Raw genomic sequence first — 25,310 nt, 5'->3', positions numbered from 1 at the left:
AACATGGTTAAAAAAATAAGGTCTTATTATTCATCTATTCAGCGACTTAAATGTCACTGTGTTACTGCAAAAGAAATGCAAAAGCATTTGTAAAAGAGATGTCTTATATGTGTGCGATCCTGACGTCTGTGTTGCAAACTTTAGAAGTAGCTACAAAATGCAATCAACCTGTTTCCCAAAAAAAACAACCAGAATTTTAAATGTTATTGTCCTTTCCACAAGTAAGCTATAAGAATGATTGTCACAGTGCAAAAAAATCAGCATGTGTATGTTTCTGTGTTTTTTCCAAATGGTGAAAGAGAAAATAAATAGTGTGGGTGTGCTGTACAAAATTCAGCCATACTGAATTCCCTTCACTATACTCCAGTCAAAGGTCTCGTGAAATCGTCTAACTGCTGGTGAAACCCATACTCCAGTGCTGGAATCAGGGGGAACAGTCATACTTACTTTACTTTTGTTTTCCTAGCTCTTCAGTTCACAAACTTGCTACTTTTAATGTGTACATCGAAGTGCAAGACCATGACTTCTAGGAATGACTGGAAGGTATTTCCTTGATTCCCACTGATACCATTCATTACATTAAGACAAAATCTGCACATGTACCCAGAATTCTTGGACAGTTCAGAGAAGCACAAGAAAGCTATAATGGCAGGTTTTCACATCACATTTTAATAGGGTCGATGGAAAAGATCTGTTTTTAGTTGTGGTCAGATGTACAAGCTACTGTGGTTTGTTTGAAGCACACAAAGCTTAGGTTTGGCAAAGATACCTTTAAAAAAAAAAGAAAAAGAAAAAAAACATTTCAAGCCACCGAACACAAATGTCACATTTTCACATCTGTAGGTTTAAAATCTGTAGAAATAAAAAAATGAGACCATCTGGTTTATATGTATGTTAGCCTGCAGTTCAGAGGTATTTAGTGACTATCAATAGCTAGCTTAGCCCAAGTGACTCTATGTCCTCAGGCTGCCTGACAATGTGGGGTGTTACTCCCATATTTAACAACATTGCATCATCTGCGTTTCTTAGCTTTTCACTCTGCCTTCCACTTTTAATTTCTCATGTGTAACATGTTGTGCAAACCAGTTGTGTTCTCATATGACTGGCCTTACTGTACTTACTGAAATACATTTTTACATTTTACATCACTGTAACCTGTTCTCAAGTAATGTGTCACTGACCGAAACTGGAACAAAGAGTGAACTCAAATAATACAGTAAATGACACGCTTTAAGTTTTTCTTTCTCAGTCTGCCATCCTTAGCTAAAAGTAAACTGTATTGAGTCAAGCATACATTTTTAAAGCAAAGGATTTGCTTAAAGGAATTTGGAAATTTCATCTTTACTTTCATTTCAGCTGTATGCCAGTAACAAAAAAAAAACAAAAAACTTTTTTACTATAAGTCCAAATGGTTCCACTTGTCACAATGTGAGAAACCCTGCAGCAATTAGCTATTAAAGGATAAATGGAGGACAGATGCATAATGGCAAACTGCTATTTAACCAGTGTGAGGCATTCCTTAACATGCAGCCCTCATACATTAAGTGGAAGCCACTCCAGGGCCTGATGGCTATGTTTAATAAGGGGACATTAACTTTGAATACTCCTAAGGTCTCAGATAGCAAAAGAAATCCAGATGGGTCAGAACTGCATTTGTCTGTAGACAGATGGATTTTAACAGTGCACAAGTTATAGCAATACTTTGTTTATGTTTTTATACCTTTTGCATGAACACTGATTTAATATGCATGTAGGTTATGAAACCAAATGGATAAGTAGAAAGCAGAATGGCATTATCAAAAACAGTGTTATGGCAGGTATTTACACTGGAGTCACTTTACATCTTAAAGGTACAGTGCAAAGGACTTATTGGGATTTAACAAAATCATTTGCACCTTTAATATTTGTATTTTAAACTGTATTTTGACTGTTTATACATCAAAATATTGAATCACATCAAATCTTTTGAACAACCTCTCTGTGAGAACAATCCTCTGTTAGGCAATTTTATTTTTGCCTGAAATGTTACATGTTACAGTGCACACAGTACTGTACACTGGTCAACTTTCTCTGCAACAAAGATACTTCATACAATGCCTTTCTACCTAGTAACTGAAGATTAATTCAGCTATGTATTTTAGCCTTGCTAACAACAAGGCCTACGGGACTGCATCGTCAAGCAGTCAGTTGGTCAACCATTTTGGTCCAGACTGTACAGAAGTTCATGGAAAATGAATTTTTAGGACTTACGTGAACCTGATTATTCATCCAACCTTAACGCAGCTACTTTGTCAGAAATATTACCTTTACTGTTACCTAACGTGCTGCCACTTCTTCTGAACTCATTCAAGATATAGTGGCTAATACAAAAATAAATAAATAGACAACAAGTTATAATTATATTTTGTTTCAATTGTTGCTATTTTCATTGAAATATAGGTCAAAGAGCAGTCAAGCATCCTTTCCTCTCATTTGCATTTCAAGTGCACAGTCTGCCAGAAGTGACTGAGAGAAGAATAAACTGAAGGGTATGATTTTATTTTTCCTCTTTCAGTCTAAAGAAAATCATTTTGTTTTTGACCCTTGAGAGCATTCACTGTGTGATTCTTACAAGCTGTGTTTTTAAATTACAGTTTCTTTGAACACAAGAGGCAAGATTTCGCTCTTTGCATGCTACATTTTTTTATTGACCTCTATCTGTTCCTTGATATGAGGCTTTTACAAAATGTACTACAGGAATCCCCATCAACCCCACAGTCAAAAATGTTGAAGTAAAAAAAAAATATATTAATGCACACAGTTTGCCTTTGAAAAAGACTTCCATGGATAGCTAAACACAAGCACACACAAAAATCACCCTTTGGTGTCATAAATCATTCTCTTTACCCTTGATGGTCAGTGATATAGAGATTGAAGTGTTGATACCCTGGATGTGCACATGCAATGGTCCTCTTCTGAGATGCCAGATTTACCCTCTATTTATTGATCAAAGTACATTTATTTTCTGCAGTGCCAGCCTTGATGCTCCCCAGCAGGTGTCCTTTGGCGACGTGTCAGCAATTACAGGCGAAAATGTCTCTCCACAATAAAGAGCATGTAGTGAGCTATAAATCTTTGTTCTCTCAGTACAGAAGGAGTAAAGAAGATTTCAGCTTCTCCTGCAAGACATCTGAGATGTTTGGGGCCCAGGGCAAAGTAAAGGTAGAAGATGTTTGCAAGAGGCTTAGACTGCACTGAGCTCTCTGTACTAAAGCAATGGGAATTACTTTGCTCCCTGTGGGAGCTGGAGGGTCAGGTGGAGGAGAGACAGATGAAAAGAGATTGGCTGAGGGAGCGAGACAGATAGAGATCGCTGGAAGGGATTTGGCAAGCGTTAGCACTGGTCACTTAGAAGCTGAAGTTGTGCAGAAGAATTGAAATTGACTTTTTCTGCCTCCTCCTACGCTTAACCTTTTACACAGAGGGAAATAATTAAAAATCTCAATGAAGAGCCCATTGTGAATTTATGAATAGCAAATTTGGTCTCAATTATCTCCAACCAATAAGATGTCACCGCTGAGGTGATTAATGAGAGGTTATAAATATCTGATGTCGTCTGGTGTGAAATGAAAGGCGATAATCTCATCACAGTGACTTGGGTCTGCTGACTAACTTGACTGAGTTACTGTCTGATGTAAACAGATATAAACTGTTAAATGAATCAGCTCCTTCATTAATGAAATCACAGCTTGCTGAGTGACTGAGACACTAATTGTCCAAGCTGTCTTTATAATGGGGTTGGCTCATGATGGAATAGACAGTGAATGTAAATGTCTTCTTGGAGAGTATGCTTCTTATGTTAAGTTTTACAGATTGGGAATTACCCCAAAGAGCAGTGCAATCAAACATGCACTGGGTAATAGCTGCATTCAGATGGACTATGATGTGTACAAACATTGCAAGTCAGCACTCAAACAGCATGCTGTAGGTTTTACTTTGTGAGGTTTAGTAAAAGATGGCATTACATTAGCATCCTTTCATTGTTATCAAGTTATCACAGCGTTAAAGAAAGATAGGTTGTGAAAGATTCACAAAAACTATGATTTCATATTCCACACTGTATGTACCTCATTCTTGTTTGACCAAAATGAGGGGTTACTATCGATCTGTTTATTTGATTCAGACAAAGGGAAATGATTAAATAAAACAAATTTAAACTGATGCGAATACATACAGGTCTGCTACGACAGTTACACTCTGTTAAAGGTGCAGTTTTCAGTAGCTTCTCGGGATTTCCACTGATTAGAAACTCTTGCATCTGTTTGTAAACTATGGTAAGACTAAACAGGATGTTTACTGCTGATGTTTTTTTGTCCAGTGTGAAAACAGAACTAAAGGCCTTTTATTAATAAACTCCTGAATGCTGAAATTCCGATTCAAATGCATGCTATGCTAAAGGAATTGGCTAATGTGAACAAATCTAGCCCATCTCCCGTTGGGCTCTGCGTCCATACGGTATTAATGTTTCTTTTCTGACAGAAAAATATTGGCAGGGCACTGAGGAACCACTGGGATGAAGGACTTCTGTCTCTGTTATGTTTCAGGCCTACTTGAATGTGAAGATGAAATACTTTTGCCATCTCTGCTGAACAATGTTTTCTGGATCCCAGTCTCACGTTCATTGTTCTAATATTAGCTTCTAAAGTAACAATATCAGAAAGCGATGCCTCCCTCATCATCAGTGTCATCTTATTTGAACTAAAACGCCATCACCTGTTGATTATTTGATATATTTGTTGGTTATGTTAGTCAAAATGTATATCATGTAACACTGGCACCATCTTAGACAGCATGTCAGGCAGTTGTGTTGCCTCCCAAACTTCTGAATGGTGCCTGCCATAGCAAACCTTTGTACAAATACGTTTGGTCAATCTGGCTAACCTCCTTCCCAGCGGTAAATCCTCTAATCTCACTGTGTGCAGCAGCAACTACAGACATCTGAGTTCAACTTAATTGGTGCTTCAGTAATAAGCTTTATGGAATTACCAAGGGGAGTAACCTACTGCTTCTCCGGTGCCAAGACTTTGGGTACTAAACTGTCACCCCACTGTCTACTCAATTGAACAATGATTAAACTTCAGCGGAACTTTCAGCATGCTTACAGACACAGACAAAAGTGTCGGTAAACAGTGTGTTATAGCTTCATCAGTCAATTAATGATTCCTTTAGGACAACATCTCTTCAATAACAGATCAGGCTTACTGGAAACTAGACTTATGTCACACACTGGTAGTCCATCAAATGACTGACCATCCACACACAGACATCCTAATCCTGTGCCTGTGTCTGGAATCTCAGTACCTCTCAGTAACACATATCTACTTCATAGATCTGGTAACATGGGTAATCTCTCCCCTGTTCCTTGTAGCCATGCGGTCGGAGCTGAAAATCAGTTGGATGGAGCACAGCTTGGCTGATAAATCTTTTAAATTCAATAAACTGATTATTTCTTACCACATTGAGAAAGCAAAAAAACAAAAACGCCTTTGTTTGTTTGATTATCCCCACCAAGTTTCACTTTCCTAAATGAAACCAGAATAACTGGACATGAGGGTTGTTTATAAGGCTTTATATAAATATTGTACATTTTAAAAGCTCATAGTTTATTGTCCTTTGGCAGTTTTCATTTTTTCAACTGTTGTATAGAAGTTTTTCTGAACGTCTGTATATTGATATGTCCAAATATGATAATTTTCTTATTGAAGCCAATTTTAACAACCTGTCATGTTTGTATAACAAGCAGTCATGTTTGTCCTTTGTATTGAATGATGTTTATTGCATGTATGTTTCTCTCTCTCTCTCTTTCATCCTCTCTGTCCTGTCTACCTCTTCTTCTTCTCCTTCACCCAGCCGACTATCAGCAGGATGGTTCTCCCTTGTGAGTCGGGTCCTGCTCAAGGTTTCTTCCTGTTAAAAGGGAGGTTTTCCTTGCCACTGTCTGCTTGCTTGGGGGTTCAGGCTCTGGGTTTCTGTGAAGCACCTAGAGACAATTTTGATTGTATAAGGTGCTATATAAATACATTGAAATTGAATTGAACATGATGATGAACACAATAATGAACATTTCATTTTCCAGTACCAGAAGTTACCTTTAGTTCCTTTATTCAGCTCATCCTAAGCAGGTACATTTTGCCACGCCCTAGCTTCCTAAGGTCCAACCCACTTCCTCTGGCTTTCACCCACTGTGATGTGTGAGAAGTCCTGTGGTGAACCCCGCAAAAGTGTTAGGCAATGGATGGAAGGAATCCTGCTCTAGTTCATCTTAAAAAGCCTAAATGCCATCTGAGCCCAGGATTATGATGCAATCTGTTAATCTAACTTGGTTAAGTTAAAACTGCAAATCAATTTTACCACTCGGATCAGGCTACAGGGCAACTAAGTATTCTGAGGACTGTATATATAGATACAAGCCTGTGTCTCTTAACAAAGGACATGTATTTAAAATATAGCTATGGGCATATCCCCTTCTGTCTGGCTCTCAAATTCTCTAAAAGTTCATTCCAGAGAGGATGAACTTTAAAAGGCCCTGAAAAAAGAAAAAAACAATCTGTCTATGGTCATACAGGCTCGTTAATGAGCAGCTCATTAACTGGAAGGCCTGTCTGCCTGGTTGTATGCAGCTGTGACTCACACTGACTAACACACACATGCACACAGATACAAAAACACTTGTGCCATTACTCAATGCTTCACACGCACACACACACACACACACACACACACACACAGACTCTGATGACATTTGATAAGCTGCGTGTCTGTGTTCTAATTGAGTCTCCAGAGAATCGTGTTGGCACTTGGCATTGGGAAAGCCTCGGCCCAGCCAGTCAGGCCAGCAGATGGAACACAGGACAGCAACAGAAAGTGGTATAACGCAGCCTTTACAATATTTTCAGTTTGCTTTGATTTTTTGCATATTCTATTCCTTTCTAACAGTTGACATCTGCCTCAGTTGTAAGTACTGCCACATGCTGAATTGTGGGAGACTAAACTCTTGGATTTATTCTTTAAAAGATTTCAGTAAACTGCTCTTAAACACACTTTCCACAACATACTTCATGAAAACCATATGCTTGACTCTGAGTTGAGATGAGTGTCCAGGTTATACCTTCTTCCATATGTCTTGCAGATGAGAAAGGGGTGGGTGGGACTGTATCAAAAAAACACTGTGATAACATTTAAAGGGTCCCCTTTAATCAGCAAAATTTACTTTAATTTGCAGTCATTGAAGTCCAAAATAGTCTGCCTATGGAAGTAAGCAGGGATGTGTAGAATAACTGAGCACAGTAAAGCAATTAATCCATACCCCTCTGATGAATCTGACCAAATGTTGAGCGCTAGGAACACCAACCTTATGTAGAAAAAAACAGAACAAAGGAGCATGGGGGTGTCTATTTTAGAGTAATCTACAAACATTTAACAATGCAAAAAATCATTATAACCTAAATCAAATGTGTACATTTTGTAGTCTGGTCTTGCCTAACGCTTGGGTCAGTCAAAACACTAGCATAACTTAACAATCAGACAAGTACTTAATAAAATCATTGTCTAAATTTGTTTAAGACTAAGAGAATAAGGGAAAACAAGAGAGAGAGAGATGTGATGATAGTTCTGGCTGGCTCTTGTTAGATGTGGGGTGATACACCACGTCCAATGGGCTTCCTTGACCTCAAAATGGACACCAAGTGTTGCAAGAAAGTGGTTTTAGAAGCCAATTGTATCTGTCTTCTCTCCTCCTTCAGCTTACCCAGGTTGTTCCATCTGGATATGTCGTTAAAGATGCTGACTGAGATGCTGGTTTTCTTTTTGCTCAGGTAACGTCATTCAACTTGGTCACCCTCATCTCCACCTCATATGAAAGAAGAAGGAAAACATCTATCAGGCAGAAGCAGTAGTCTGCCTGATAGATTTTAAGCCCACCATCTGTCCTGAAATCATCTGCAGCAAACAGAGTTGTGTTTGTAAAATCTGTTGTTGTTTCTTCATCGCAGGTTAATTGTTCCATGTTTTAATGTTGTCCTCCTGGTTTACTATCATGGACAGATGAGATGCTGTAGGACATATCATCTAAGTTCTTGGTTGGGTTTTTGTTCTTGGTTTTTGGTTTTAGTTTTTTGGTTTTTTTTTTGCTGTTTTAGACATCTTTAATAAACAATCAAATGTATAGAACATTTACTCAAAAATAAGATATTAAGTATAAGTATTAATGTCACTATGTAAGTTCAGTGCAAAAACAAGAAACAAATCTGATATGATGATGGAATTGATTTATGATAATATTTTTTTATTTAACAGTAAATTATTAAATACATTTGTTGCAAAAGACTTGCCTATTTACGTCTCCAGCAGACAAAAAGCTGCATTAGCATTCAATTAGAATCATGTTACTTGTCATCTGATGAATATGAGCCCAAAATTCACTTGAAGCTCTGGTTGTCTCCTCCAATTCCTGAGAAAACAAACATTTTTGCTCACTGGTTAGCCAATCACTAACTTTTTTTTTCTTTCACTTGAGGCTGAGCAGGTAGTGTACAGCGGGTTCATTCGAGTTTTTTCAGTGAAAACAGCTGCCAGCTGCTGCTGGAAATGAGGTTGTTTGTGGGCAGAAAAACCAAAATAATGAGCTAAAATGAGCTAAAATTCTCAGTAGCTCTGAAAACATCTGTAGGGTTAGGCGAACTTTTCTGTGGATTGGTCACTATGAGTGACCCCTACAGCATTACAGTTTGTCATTCAATATAAAAACATAAATTAGTGCAGCTTTAAGTGCGCATTCAATGTGGAGGCTTCAATTATAGGGTTAGGCGATGTAATATTTAAGACAGAATATATTAAAAATATGAAGTTTGATATGTCATACTTTGACATTATTCTTGTTACATAAATAAATAAATAAGTAAATCAAATCTCCTGTCACCTGTGGTTGTAGTTTGTCCTAACTCTCTTGTCTATCTGCCTTGCTAAATCCTTAATTTGCTCTCCCAGTGTCCCTGGGCAAACCCTTAACTCACGATAAACTCCAGTGGCTTTAATATCCATCTGACTGCCTGGCTGAGGCATTCATGTTTCAGTGTGGTAGTGAGAGATTTCAGGAAAAGTCGTCTCCAACTGCAGCGGTTACCTGGCAAGTGATGTATCCCCATAGCACCTCTATACCACCATCTTAGTTACGCTTCATGGAGGTAGCTCGTCTCCAGAAAGTGAGGAAGGCAAAGTGATAAGAGAGTGTTTATTAGACCGACCGACCCCCCAGAGGGAAGGATGACACTTCCTCCTCCTCCTCTTATCTGTATCTTCAGGAAAAGGGGAAATTTTTTCATGAAGACTTGGGGAGGAGTAGAGGTTAGAGTATAAAGGAAGAGGGTTTGTGTGTGTGTGTGAGTGTGTGTGTGTGTGTGTGTGTGCATTTTTATGTGTCCTACAGCAAAGACTCTTCTCTCATCCACTGCTGTGACAAAACCCTCTCAGGCTGCTTTAAAAGAGTCACTGCTTGATTTAAAACAAATATAAAGCACAGTTCTGTCAAAAAAAAAAAAAACAGATAAAAAAAACTGCTTCTCCTCTTGATTTCCTCTCTGACCATTTTCTTGTCTCTCCTCTCGTTACTTATTATATTCCTCACTTTGCTTTCGGTGAGTAGACCTTTTTACTGGAAATTTTCCTCTCTCTTTTCATTTCTCCTCTCCTCCTTCCCACCGTTCTTTTCTGATTTGCCCTCCCTTCCTCCTTTTAACGTCATCTTCCATCCTCCCATGCACTCATCAGTTCTCCCCCCTCCTTCCCTGTAATCACATGCTTTTACTCTGCTTTCATGCCCTCCCTTCTCCTCCTCTGCTCTCTTCCTTCTCTCTTCCATCTCATCGTTTTTCGCCTCTGCACCCATTGAAGAATTAACAGCTACCAGGTTATGCCTTGCAGAGCCACAGCGTCACCTCCTCTCACCTGGAACAACGTCCTGAGATGAACTGCTGCTGAGTGCCAGTTTGTCAGCTTGGGCTCGTGCCCTTGGGTTTTTATAGGTCTGAATGTGTATAAGTAAGGAAGGCAAAAAGAATACTGAGCACCACTGATGAGCGACTGTTTATTTCAGGCTTCTTTTGCTTTTGCCCCCTTAACCCCGCCTTAGGCTCTTTTGTTTCTATCAAAACTCAAGTTCTACCTGTCTATGTCTGTCGACTTGTCACTCCAGAGTATCTCTCTCTCTGCCCCTGTCTTTCTGTATAATCTGCCACCCTCTTCCTTCCCCTCCCACTAAATCCTCCTCCACAGACATCTGTGCTGGTTTACTCATGCCAGTGGTCGAGTCTTTTGGGATACACAGGCAAGAAAATGGCTGCCCACTCTTTCTGTCCTCCTCCTCCTCCTTCCTCTTCATTGGTGTTGCTATAACAAAGACTTTTTATAGAGTTGAGAAAGTTGTGGCAGGGTGGAGAGGTGAGGCAAGAGATCAACTACAGACAGATACAACCCCTGACCTCTGAGTCAGATAAAAGAAAAAGACATTTAATACGAAAAATGAAAAGATAAAGATATGAAAAAAGATTACAAAATGGACAGTGAATGTGTGAATCACAGTTTGAGCTATGATGTGTATTAACACACTCCTGTCTGGTTGAGATCTGAGAAGAAAGCAAACTGTTTTTTGTGTTCTTTTTCAAACAGATTTGAATGTTTGTGACATTCAACTGAAATATGTATTATAAAAAGGCCACTTCCCTCCTCAGGCCACTTTCTGAAGAGCTACTGCATCCTGATTCAATGAGTCAATTAGTATGCTAACATGCCATATGTGCCCTATGATAAAATCTCCAAGGACACAAGAAACAAAAGCACAAAAGGAAAGCAGACACATGCACACCAATACCACAGAACTAGACTGTAAACTTACTGTAGCTGTTCTTTTTTTTTCCCACCTCATGCTGTTGCCTCATTTCTCATACCCATTTTCTAGTCTTCACACACAGTTCTGCTCTCTCCAAAGCAGCCCTGGTCCGTCACGCCCTGTAGCCTTAAGTGCTGATAGGCTATTACTCATGATGTGTAACCAATCAGATGCTGTGGGTGGGACATTGAGCGAGACCATGCAAGTATTGTAAGAGCGTACTACTTAACACACTACCTAAAGAATACAAACGCTGAATTAAAATAAATAACATATAAATCGACTAATAATTCTTATAGTCCACCAACCCCCGCGTCCCCCTTTTTTTGTACTAAAAGCCGTGATATGATATGTAAGTATTGTGATCCATTGCATCCTTAGTGACTGGACTTGTAGGTGTCTATGTGTGTGCCAATATTTAAAAGAAAGACAAAGGGGGTCAAAGCATGTGAGCCAAAGATGGAAAGACATGAAAGAGACATGAAACAAGAAGCTAGTTTACAAACCGACTGACGAAATAAAAGATGCTCTAAATAAAAGAAGAAGAAGAATACATGGCCACTTAAATGAAAGATCTCATGAGGTGTGAGTGCATTACACCAATGAACAGTACAAAATGAAAGAACAAACATACGGTAATTATGTTCCTTTCAAATATGCTAGTTTTATACTTGCCATATACTTGCTAATTAGCTGTAGCCTAATTAGCTGTGGCAGATAAACAGTGGAGCATCTGGCCTTTAGATGCTTAAAGAGATGGTGAAACAAATGCACATCTACACTCCCTGTTTCAAATAAGCAAATGGAAAGAGTTCGTTCTCTAGAGATTAAATAAGCACAGAAAATGCCATGGAAATGCTCAATGGTTGATTTTTTTTAATTTATTATTATTTTTTTTATATATATAAATTTTGCTTGAGGGTGGTGCTATAAGCAGGGGGTAACAAAAAAAATCAGAAACCCTCCTCATTTATCCAAACTTCAATACAAATCTGTCCTGGACTTGTTGAGATATCTATCAGATGTACAGAGTGAGCGTCACTGTTTAAGAGCAATAAACATTTTTGAAGGATTTCTGCAGCTTATTTGATGTTCATCCATATCTTGGAAGATAGAGACTTTTTCTCTCTGCTACATGGCAAAGGAGAGAGGAGGCAGCAGGCTAACAACGGGATGATGTTGGTCATTTTGGTGATGCAGTCCTCCTCAAATACCCAACTGTGTTTGAGTATCATACATAAGTCATGGGTCCCCTTGCTCAATAAGACAATTATGTCAAGCCATTTTACTACAACAAAGCCAATCCTACAGCTAGCTAAACATGGGGAAGGACACAACTTCAACCCCTCCAAAACATGACCCATATAAGACCACAATGAAATAGTAGCTTATATTACAGACACACACATTGTGTGACTATGCTGTTACAGAATAAATAACTACATGTTGAACTAGACTTTTATAATGGTATATTTTATATAACATATAGATCATAGATGTGTCATTTACAAATGGGATGATATAAAGCATAGTTTTGTTCAGGACCCTTTATGAATGTAAGCACACTGTCAGATCTGGAGACATGTATAAGAAAAGATAAGATAAGATAAGAACTTTATTGATCCCGCAGGAAATTGTTGGTATGAGTCTGGAGTCACTCTGTAAATTCACTTTGCTCCTAAAAATAACCCGAGTTTGACCTCTTCATTAACCTGGATCTGCTGAGTGCTTGGCAAACAAAACTATATATTGTGCCATTCATAATATCTTTATAATCTACGTCATTCGTTATAAGAAGTTGCTAGCAAGAAACCATTGAAACAAATAGCATAAATTACATGGACTAGCTGTGGTTACTATCTTTTGCGTCATCAGGGAACTCTGACAGAATCGGGGTAGAAAAACTTCCTGCATGACTGGAAGCATAGCAATACGGCTTAGTTGGATCAAACTGTAATCGACTGAGCTCAGTGAGTGCGTGGAATTCCCAGCGCAAAACAGATCCAGAGCCACAGGACTCGTGACTGTAACTGACTGAGCCAAGTGCGCAGGACTCACAGCACAAAACATACACGGATTCACAGGACTTTAACTGAGATTTTACTGATTCTTGGTTAAGGTCACGAGTCCTGTGGATCTGGGTCCGTTTGGCACTGTGAGTCCCGCGCACTCACTTGGCTCAGTCGGTTACAGTCACGAGTCCTGTGGATCCGGATCCATTTGCCGCTGTGAGTCTTGCGTCCAAAGACAAGCTGAGCTGGCTTTGAACCAGCCAGTCTTTTAAACACAGAAAAACAACCAGTTTCCCGCAAAGTTACTGAAGGAAGACTGAAGGAAGCAGTTCCTCTCATTTCCTCCCATTTTGCGACATGTCATTTACAGAGACGCCCATATCATTATTCCACTCTTGTGTCCTTTAATGAAATTACAGCACTCCCAAATCCATTTTCTTCCTATTCAGATCACCCAGTTCATCCACTGAGCTTCTCTATGATTTTGTAGCCTGAATGATGTTCAGATTTAATTTATTACTGGGACTGTTTTTTGGACTGTTTCAGCGTCTGAATCCCGAACAGCAGTTAGTTTCATTCTCCCATTAATCTGCACCTTTCCTTCAGTATATCTGATTGTAAAACATACATTAAAAGGGTGAACACCAATTTCACATGTTTCATATCGATTAGATCAATTAGTCTTTTTATTTTTTCTTTAGGACAAGCAGCAACATATCGCAGTGGTACAGAACATTTTTGTTCTTTGAGCTTCATTTGTTTTTTCCTGCCTGTTTCATTAGAGAATGGAACAGTGCCTACGTAGAATCTGTGCTTTGTCAAGTTGTGTTTCCATGTAATTTGAGAACAGGAACTAAGCACAGCCTTTAGATTTACAGAGTGAACCATTAACACAAAACTCTAATCCTTAATAATCCTTCCTTTTCTATCTGTCTCTAACAATCTCAGTGCTTTCCTGGATCTTTTCTGTAGATGTCATAATTTTTTAATTTTTTTTTTTAATTATATATACTTTCTAAATAATACAGTGGTATGAAAAAGTTTGGGCACCCCTGATCATTTTCAGGATTTTCATTTATAAATCATTGGTTGTTCGGATCAGCAATTTCAGTTAAATATATCATATAGCAGACAAACACAGTGATATTTCAGAAGTGAAATGAAGTTTATAGGATTAACAGAAAGTGTGCAACAATTACTTAAACAACATTAGGCAGGTGCATAAATTTGGGCACCCTTGTTGTTTTATTGATTTGAGTACCTTTAGCACTAATTATTGGAACACAAAGTTTGTTTGGTAAGCTCATTGACCCTTGACCTACATACACAGGTGAATCCGATCATGAGAAAGGGTATTTCAGGTGGCCAGTAGCAAGTTGTTCTCCCTTTTGCATCTTCTCTGAGGAGTGGCAACATGGGAGCCTCAAAACAACTCTCAAATGACCTGAAAACAAAGATTGTCCAACATCATGGTTTAGGGGAAGGATACAAAAAGCTGGCTCAGAGATTTAAGCTGTCAGTTTCCACTGTGAGGAACATAGTGAGGAAATGGAAGACCACAGGCACAGTCCTAGTTAAGGCCCGGAGTGGCAGGCCAAGAAAAATCTCTGATAAGCAGAGGCGAGGAATGGTGAGAACGGTCAAACTCAACCCACAGACCAGCTCCAAAGACCTACAACATGATCTTGCTGCAGATGGTGTCACTGTGCATCGTTCAACTATTCAGCGCACTTTGCACAAGGAGATGCTGTATGGGAGAGTAATGCGGCGGAAGCCTTTTCTACGCACATGCCACAAACAGAGTCGCTTGAGGTATGCTAAAGCACATTTGGACAAGCCAGCTTCCTTTTGGAATAAGGTGCTGTGGACTGATGAATGTGAAATTGAGTTATTTGGACATAACAAGGGGCGGTATGCATGGCGGAAGAAGAACACAGCATTCCAAGACAAACACTTGCTACCCACAGTAAAATTTGGTGGTGGTTCCATCATGCTGTGGGGCTGTGTGGCCAGTGCAGGTACTGGCAATCTTGTAAAAGTTGAAGGTCGCATGGATTCCAGTCAGTATCAGCAGATTCTTGCCAACAATGTTCAAGAATCAGTGACAAAGTTGAAGTTGCGCCGGGGCTGGATACTTCAACAAGACAACGACCCCAAACACTGCTCAAACTCTACAAAGGCATTCATGCAGAGGAACAACTACAACGTTCTGGAATGGCCATCTCAGTCCCCAGACCTGAACATTATTGAAAATCTGTGGTGTGATTTAAAGCGGGCTGTCCATGCTCGGAAACCATCAAACCTGACTGAACTGGAGATTTTTTGTAAAGAAGAATGGTCAAAAATACCTTCAACCAGACTCCAGACCCTCATTGGAAGCTATAGGAAGCGTTTAGAGGCTGTTATTTCTGCAAAAGGAGGATCTACGAAATATTGATGTCATTTTTCTGTTGTGGTGCCCAAATTTATGCACCTGCCTAATGTTGTTTAAGTAATTATTGCACACTTTCTGTTAATCCTATAAACTTCATTTCACTTCTGAAATATCACTGTGTTTGTCTGCTATATGATATATTTAACTGAAATTGCTGATCCGAACAACCAATGATTTATAAAGGAAAATCCTGAAAATGATCAGGGGTGCCCAAACTTTTTCATACCACTGTATGTGTCCAGTGAGTGATGTCTGCGGCAATATTATCTAAATCTCACTGAAACTGATACCTCCGAACTATGGAATCACAAGTGTTTCTGCAACAGTTTCCAACCATGATGTGAAAGCTTGTGCTTCACAGAGTGTATTAAGGGCTTCTTTACAGTCCAGTGGTTGATATTGCCACAGTGCAAGCACATAACTTAGGTTTGTTTTCAATCAATTTCAAGTACTTCTAGACACATTATTGACAAGAGCTATAGCAATGCCGGAAGAAATTTTTTGGATTCCTACTGTAAAACAAGAAAGACGTATGGACAGAGAGACAAAGAGCAGGAGAGGAAAAAGACAAACAGAATAAGGAACAAGTAAAGAAGAAGCAAAGAAGACTGCCTGTGCCAAACACAGTCCTCCTGTGAAATAAATGAGCAAAAATTAAATGAGAAAGTGGAGGAAATATTGCCAAGCCTTGAGCTGAGGCAAAATCCATCTCTGGGAGTAAAATAATCCCTCCTTCTTTTGTTGTTTTGACAAATCCAGGAAGTGTATGTGCTGCATCTACACCCTGGGACAGCATGCTTTATGGCGGCAATAAAGACGGAAATGGGCTGAGATTCAAAGCAGCGGGGTCCTGATAGCGTCGAGTGGAATCTGTGCCAGGACTATTTGTAGGTGGTTCCAAGTATCAAACAGATTCCTGTTAGCTTGCAGGGATGCTTTTTAATTACCATAATGGAGGAAGAGAGACAATTAGACAATTTGTACTGCATCACAAAACAACAAGAGCAACCATATCATGCAGAACAGAGAGGATAGGAGATGTACTGCAAGAGAGTGAGAGAGAGAGAGAGATGTAAACATTCATGATCAGGATTTATGGATTCATCCATGACATGTAGCTGCCAGTTGTAACAAAGAGATGGTGGTTAAGTAGGGCTGTGGTTAAGTAGTGTTATCTGCTTTCACCGCAGATAATAAGAATATGACTAATGTCATGAAGTTCATCCAGATTTAAAAAAAACACATTTTCTCACATACCATATCTATCCATGTTGTTTTAGATTGGAGATATGCATTTCTGAGATATCCCTCTACTTCAGTGCAATCAAATACAAGGCAGGTGAGTGTAATTTAATGGTGACTATCACTTCATTAGAAAGTAGTAGAAAACTTCTAACAGTGTGTTCTTTGGATTTTTCTCTGGAAACTATGTCCCTTTTACTTATACTTTTATAAGGTATACTTTTACTCATAATTTTGTCAATGCAAAATAACAGAGAGTACGGAGAGGTACAGATGTATCCTTTTTTTCTGGTAATAAATAAAATTTTAGTGCTAAACAAGTAGGATGTATTGATATTGTAAATAAAGCAAGCCCTTGATAAATATATATATATATATATATATATATATATATATATATATATATATATATATGGAACTGAATTGTTATTGCTGATAAGCACAAGGTGATACACATTTTTTGTTAATCATGTGGCATGAAGGTGAAAAAAAACCCATTAAATTTTCTGTTTTCAGTCAAATCAAAAATCAGCACGTCCTCCAACCTAAACAACAAAACTGTATTCCAAAATGACCCATATGAGTATTTTCTGACGTGACATCCCTAACAGCTGGATGACATATCTGATCTGACACCACTACACTTAAGCTTTGGTTTTGACAGCAAGCCAAATCTGACCCTGGTATTTACTTGAGTCCTGTCAAGTAATACAGTTTTACTTGTAAAATGTCTTCATTCCTTTGCTGCTAAGCAACCAGGCAGAGCAATTATTGGACTTAATGATCGCCAGTAGGTGCTGTTGTGCTATTACAGGGCTATTATTAGTTCAGTCCATCCCTTTGTTCTTGCTGATGAGTTTTAACTCTGTTTCTTTGCTTATGTATATAAAAGCAGAAAAGGTGGCTCTTACAGAGGCTCTGCTCTGCAGTGTAAGTGCACCCTAGCATGCCGACAAGCCAACATCGGTGTGTGTGAGAAATAAAACATACTTTCTTTGTTGGTGTTGTTCATTTAATCAAATGTTGTACTTTGCCTCACGGTCTGACTTGCTGGCCTAATGGCCACATTACCAACCTGTTGCTTCACGCACTGACATTAAAAATTGGTTCAGCAAGTGAAGCATATCCAATTAACACTGTGTGACTGGTGCTGAGCATTGTGATGAAGCGAGTACAGCAGCTCCTCATAATGGTGAAATTAAACCCATACCTGAATCTCTTCTTAACAATGTTGTGTCATGTTGTCGAGACTGTTTCCTTATACAGCCATGATAGCAGCTCTCTGAGGCCGTAAAGCTCATTGAAGAGAAAAAAAAATAAGATGGGTTAAAGTTCAGGTTTTGAACAGGTAATGTAACCATGCTAAAATACAAATGAGCAACCACCAAAAATAAATTTCACTTCAAGGCAAATAAGTTCATCAACTGTTGGAATAAACTTTTAATAATGTCAAACAAGTGAAACCGCCCATTATAAATAGGCCATGCTCACTTGGTCAGATCACACATTTCTGCACTGATAGCTGAGAGAGTTTCTTTTGAAAATGTACGACTTGATGCATCTTACTGATCAAACAGTGTCCTGACAGTTGATGCTTTACATTTCATTTTATAACAGTCCCTCCTTTGACCAACGTGAGCTGAGCACGGGAGATGAAGGTCTCTTTTTGAAAAGGATTTTTCCACTTTGCGCTCATCGTCTTTCTCTCAGTGGGGAGTTGACACTGCCTCCTCTCCACCCTAGGAGCAGGGAATTGAATCACAATTACTAAGAAGCTCCACCTTATGCTTCATGTATGACTGACCTCATTAGTTGCCTTCTCCATACCCTCTGTAACATGTATGGTGGCTGAGAACTCACATTCTTCATGTGAGCTGAGGCAGTGTTCCACAGATCCAGCTTAATATTTCGGTTGCTGGTTGAAACATGTTACCTATATGGTAATTTTAACCCCTATAACATTCCATGATATGACTGGCTTGTAAGCCCGTGAGTCAGTGTTGTGTCACCCATGATGGCTCAGGTTGGTTAATTAACTTCCAAAGCCACACTTATGGAAGAGGACTTCACACAGGTCACTGCTAGTCTGTCACAGTGATGCCTCTCTGGCACTATTGACTGAACGTATATACTTTAAAGTAACAGTTCATTAGAAAATTCTGAATAGATTTTTTTCTGTCTTTTTTTTTTTTTTTTGCCATTTATCCATCTAGATTGTTTTGATGTGCGTTGCTGTAGAGACGTTAGCCTTCTCTCAAATACTTTAACAATATGGAACTAGATGGGTCTTGTGGAGTCATGAGACATTGTTGTTCCGCTTTCTGAATGTTTTTGTTTGCTTGTTTTTTGGTGCTTTTAGCACTTCTGGAGAGAAAAATCTGTATTTTTGATTTTAGAGTGAGGGTTCCCTTTAATGTATCCTTTTTAATTTATTCTGATTAATGAGGCTCTGAAAATAAGGCTAAACGAATGCACAGAAACACTGTTTGCCTCTGTAATGTCACTCACTAAGCAATTTGCAAATAAATGGCAGCACACACATAATGACGCACAAACTCTGCAGAGAAACACAACACACCCACAAAGTTTAAGAAAAGCTGACAGAAACCTGTCTCCAATTAAATCCTGTCTATGTCTTCCAAGTCATTAAGAAGTGAGCTGGTGATGTGTTGTGTCTCTCTATGTGTGTGTGTGTGTGGCTCAGCTTTGTCCCTTGTCAAACAGACACACAGACATGCAGCTCATTATATGTGCACGACAGTCCAAGAACAGGAGGGGGGACACAGAGACAGCAACATAACCCCGTTGCTAGATTTTTTTACAGAGTGCGTACCTCTCACCCTGTGCATCCCTAACACAGCAAAAACGCTACAAAAAAAAAAAAAAGAAAAAAAAGAGAGAAGGCTCCCTGCACACAAATAAAAAAGTTGCGTCACTGTGCCACATCTGAGAAGGTTAGATAAAGAATTTTGTGACAGAGGAAATATATTACAACACTTTGTATTAAGAATGAGATTTCATTGCAATTTCATGAACGCACTGAAATGACACAGGTACTAAAGAATCCCGTGCTAAGCCTTGAGAGTGGCTGTGTTTTCCAATTTTACAAAACCAAAGGTGTGATGTTCCAGATACAACTTATTCACACCTTCTTTGGATATTTTGCCTCCCATTTTCCACATTCTACAGGCCCTTCCAGAAATAAAAGAGAAGGCGATCCTTACAGCAGAGAGCCCTTGTAATTTGTGTGTGTGTGTGGCTGGCTATCAAGCTTCTTTTGGGTCTTTAGATGAGGAAATGGTGAGTGGCTGAGGTTTGAGGGTATTATTTTCCTCTTTTCTCTCACACATAGACACACTATGATTTAGTCTTTTCCTTGTCCTCCTTCTGTCTCTCTGACAGACACACACACACACACACACACACACGAACAATCTCTCTCTCACACACAAACCTCCAAGTTGTTTTCCCCTCGCCACAATAAATTTATCAGCCTATCCCAGCAGACGAGATTCAGCCCAACTTCCTCGGCACCCCCGGAAGCCAAAAACCACTGTGAGTGTGAGTGTGTGTATGTGTGTGTGTGTGTGTGAGTGTGAAAAAAAAGAAGATACAAAAACAAAAAAAAGGTAGATAGTGAGTCTACGACAGGGGGCTATGAAAGTCAAACAATATTTGCCATGTAGATTACCTTCCTCTCATCTCTCTGCATTCATTTTTCATCTCAGCTTGCCCTGTATGAGTCTTGTTAAGTGTGTGAATGCGTAAGTGGCTTCTGTGTGTTACTTAAATTTGAATAAAATCTTGATGATCCCCTGAATACATGCCTGTGGGTGTACAGTATATGAATGTCTGCGCTTTCTGTCCTTGTGTGTGTGTGTGTGTGTGTGTGTGATGAACCGGGGAGCCTTCCATGATATTTTTAGTTCATTACTCAAACACACAAGCCTCTGAAACAACCGAAGGACTCATTTTTTATGACAAACAACACAAAGTTAAGCTCCTGACAAAAACCATAACATCAGCATAACAAAAAAAAGTCTTGCAATTACACATCTTCCTCCTCTTTTTACAATACTCTCAGTGCATCTTTATAAAGGTTTATTAAGCAGTAAAAAAAAAGCTACTTTGCAAAAGGCAGGTGCTGTCAAAATGGGGCAAGGTGAAGACTCAGAAATGTTGTTTATGTAATGTCATCCACTAAGCAATTTGCAAAGAAATGACAGCACACAGACACAGTCACATGAACTCTGCAGGGAAACACAACAGACCCACCAAGTTTAAGAACATTTCACAGAAACCTGTTTTCAGTTAAATCCTGTCTAGCCCTTCCAAGTCATTAAGAAGCAGGCTGGCGTTGTGTTGGCAAAAAAAAAGAAAAAAGATTTAGCCAATTTGGGAAGTTACACCTGAATTGTTCTGCATCATTGCTGCCATTACATGACACACCTGTGTCTCGCTGTCTGTGATGAATAGTTTCGATAAAGCCGCCTGGCTTGGTGGGAAACGATTTAACAAGAACAAGACTGTACACCTGATGGGTCCTCTGTTACTATGTCTCAGCATGGTGAGATACAACTTTCACCATACTGGCTCCAGACTTTGTCACACATTACCATATTATGTCCAATAATGCAGCGGTTTCAAAAAGTACACTGAAAACAGATAACAGGACGAGTTCCACAGAGCAATAATGTAAGTCAGAAGTTTTGTGTTTGTAGAGAATGAATAAGTTGAGACAATATTGAATTCTTATTTAACTTTTCTTTAATTATCAACTTTGCTCAGACAGCTTAGCTCAGTAGAAATGACTCACTGCTGTGAAGTTATCTCCTTAATTTCACAAGAGGGGGAAAAGCCTCCACACTAGTTCTATGTGAATTGAAATGACTTATTCTTCTAATTTTAGCTTTCCTTATTAATGATAATATTACTATAACTTGTAATTCTTTATTATCCTTTTTGCATGTCAGTCAATTCTGAAGTCCCTTCTGGTTGTAATCTAATCTATCATCTGCTGCATAGGTATATCTAAAAAACTTCAGAGCATGTACTGTATTATTGTCACTCCTTCATCTATTAGCACACAGTATCAGCACTGATTAGTCTTTCATAACCTATGTGATCACTTTAAAAAAGGCTATTACAATGCAATATGAAAAAAATACCCATCAAAAGCTTCCCTGTAGGGTTAATAACTGTATTTTAACATGCCCATATAGCTACAGTATAAAGTAGAATCCATTTTCGGTTTGATAATATACTTACACTCAGACGATAAACCTGTAATCTGCCTGTAGCAGATGTTAACATTTAACGTCAGCCATCAGATGATGGCAGTGGAACATGGACGTGAACAAGTGTAGGAAATAAGCTTTTCAAAATACTCAGAGAATGCCAATCTGATCGAGCTTACCTCCTTAGCTGCAAGGCTAGTGGCAAGCTAATGTTAGACAGCTTATCAGGGTACGTTTTCAGGAGCCTGGTAAAGTTGGATGTGATAGACCCAACATCCTTTGTTTTGATACCCCATGTTTTGCATTTAGTGGCTCTTTTGTTTGGACCTTTTGTGAAGTTATTATTACCAAAGGTAATGACAAATGTCTTGGCAGCTGCAGGTGAGTTCACTATGATGAGTAAGGTTATGCATCCCTATATGCTAACCCTAACCCTATCACACATTTCCTTAATGCATAAAAAAGTAATAAACAAAATGAAGACATACATAAGTCTCAACCCGAGTTGAATCTCAAGCCTTTTGAGACAAACTGCTGTCTTGTCTTGTCTTGTCTTTTGAGGCCACTGTGTGTGTGTGTGTGTGTGTGTGTGTGTGAAACCTAAGTGCACTCAAACTCAGGGCCTCAGACGCAATATAATCCATGTAAGATAGTTATTATATGCTCATATCAGGCTAAGTTGTTATCCAACTTATTTATCATGCTTCAAGTGATTATGAGCATAGTCAGAACATCTTAGTATCCCTACAAATGGCAAAATGGGAAAAAAAAAAAACAATCTTCACAGGTACATGATGCATAAACTGGGTGTTATTCAGAATAAACAGCATCCAGCTTGGAGCTATAAATCATCAACATCCCACCTGCTACATCTGGAACCGGTACATAACAACCTTATACAACATGTCCAGCTGTCTAGAGCTCATCTCTCTTATTTATTGTGAAACATTTTCATCCTGTCTCAATCAGCACAGCCTTATGTAATATAGTTAAATCCTCAAAGAACAACCTATTAATCAGTTCGTTCAACAAATTATCAATCGAAAAAAAAAATCATTAACATTAAAAACAAAAAGCCTCTGGGGATTTAAACAGGATAAATGATCTAAAATTATGCTTTTTCTGGTCTCATGGAGAGGTCAACGCATGGTCTACTTAACACAAGGCAACTTACCTTCTTTTGGTTAAATTATTATTTTTTTACTGTTTTTAAAGTTAAAGAACAAAGCAAGTTTTCACACAAATCCAGCACATACACCTTACGACCATTCACAGCCTCCCTCAGCTGCCCTCTTCCTGTCTATCTTTCTACTTTCTACAACAACATGCGTCAGTACAATCAGCCTCGTTAAAGCCTAGATCCACACTGTACATTACTGGTCAAGCACTAATATTTATGCTACTACCACTCTATCAGTTTCTCTTTGTTTCAAACTGTCAACACTGCTAACAGTTGATTATATCTTCACAGTGTAGACGTATGTTTCAGTGGTAGAAAGGTTGCTTTGTAATTTTGGGACAACACTGTAGGTTTTTCCAAGCACTTCAGGTGTCCAGAGATCTTCTCCTGGATCTTCTCAGAAAAAAGGATAAATAAATTCTGTGGTTATGAACAATGTAGCAGAAAATGTAGCCTGGGACCAAGATCAAATGATACTGTAATAGCATGACTGTATATATATATTAACTAACTTCATCGTTGTTGTATGTATTATACTCCAGGCTTTACAACCTCACTTCCACCTCAATGCCAACAAAGACGTATATCAAGCATTCCAGTCCCTACCCGATTCCATGAACTCTTGGTTGAAGCCGCTCCAGGTCTGTTTGCTCTTCTCCAGGTTCTCCTCCATGACCTTGATGTCTGCGAAGGGACAGTTGCATTCTGGGAAACGGGGAGAGCACCGGCACCAGCAGTCGTTGTTGCGGCAAAGCAACTCGCCCTCAGAGTTGCACGCCACATAGCTGAGGGCTGCCTCCACAAAACGCCCACGCAGGAACTCTGGCAGGACATCTTGTAGGCCTGGAAAAAAGAGAGAAACACATGGCGAGGTTTTTCTTCATTTTCAGAAAAATTATTTTTACAGGCTGCTTCTACATGCCTTTACATGTTATTTTTGTAAGCCTGAAAGTAGATATATTGAGAACGTGGAGCTGCATTTTGCAACCGTGATCATGAGGGAACGCTGAAAAAGGAAATTCTTAGCATAGTGTTTGTACTAATAATATCTTACAGGATTATAAACATTCATTTTCAACACATCAGAGTTTGGAAAATTACATTTCCTTGGCCTTAGCAGCTTGGAATTGCTGCAGTTGGACAGAAATTTTCTTTTAAATGACATCATTTTGCAAATTACAACTGAATGCAATGCAATTACAATCTTTAATGTCAAACTTATAACTTGATTTTTAATTATGCCATGTATTCACAGTCTATGACACTAAAATGACAACTCTATTTCCAGCTCCAATATATACATTAGCGTACAAGCTATTAAAATGCTCATCTGCAGTACAGCCTGTATACCATCATTTAATATTGCATAGACATACTGACAGTAATAACATGTCTTATCACGGCTGTGGCTAATAGAGACAACATGTCCAATGACAACAGCTCATCGTTTGGCTGTGTCTCTTGCGTGGGCTGTTCTTGCCTGAAAAGAACAGTCACTTAAATTTCAAATGTCTCTCTGTCCTCTGACTGATTTGTGACAAGACTTATCTATATAACCCACAGTACATGTGTAGTGTTATTATCACAAAGGCAGGAAAAGAGGTTGTTTTCTCCAGAGCAGCTCAGCTTGTATCATTTTCAGTGGCAGCTCTCGCTGCAGGTACAAAGGTGTATATAATAAGTTTAGGAGCCTGCCCAGGAGCACATTTTAGTAGGTTTTGGAGCTATCAGTAACAACTGTCAACTAGTCTGCAGTTGCCACAGACAACCTGCAGTTCCAACTGCCAGTACAGTGTTTCGTGTCTGCAAGTTTTGTTATTTCTTTGTCCTGCTATATAATGGAGACACTCGAAACACCATCATCAGAACCTTTAACTTTTAACAATCAGTGTGATCCTCAAATGGTGTTTCTAATCCATATGTGTACATAGACAAAAGAAGAAGAGAGAGAAAAGAGAAAGATAGATAGAAAGATTCATTAATTTAATTTAGCATGTTTAAAAACAACAGAGGTTGACCAAAGTGATGTAAAATAAAGAAAAAAAAAAAGAAAAAAAAGGCAAAAGCCATAAAGACAACACATTAATAAACTAGCTAATTTCCAATTTTAAGAAAAATTAGAAAATAGCATGGAGGGGCAATTCTTGAAGTGAGTTAAAAGCCAAAGTGGAAAAAAAGGGGTTTTTGGACAGGATTTAAAAACAGCCAATGTAGGGGACAGTATAAGATGCAGAGACAATATGTTTCAGAATTTGGAGGCTACAACTGCAAAGGCAACATCTCC

General features: G+C 38.8%; 1 protein-coding gene across 1 annotated transcript in view; it reads right to left on the bottom strand.

Moving 5' to 3' along the window:
• brinp2 (bone morphogenetic protein/retinoic acid inducible neural-specific 2) overlaps positions 1-25,310 on the bottom strand; it is a 187,233-nt gene that overhangs the window by 19,191 nt on the left and 142,732 nt on the right. Inside the window, exon 6 of the mRNA XM_046407889.1 lies at positions 23,633-23,869. Coding sequence (XP_046263845.1) covers positions 23,633-23,869 — 237 coding nt within the window. The remainder of the gene's footprint in view (positions 1-23,632; positions 23,870-25,310) is intronic.

The sequence above is a fragment of the Scatophagus argus genome, chromosome 13 (assembly GCF_020382885.2).
Source record: "Scatophagus argus isolate fScaArg1 chromosome 13, fScaArg1.pri, whole genome shotgun sequence".
Lineage (NCBI taxonomy): Eukaryota > Metazoa > Chordata > Actinopteri > Scatophagidae > Scatophagus > Scatophagus argus.
This window is presented reverse-complemented; position numbering and strand designations above follow the sequence as displayed.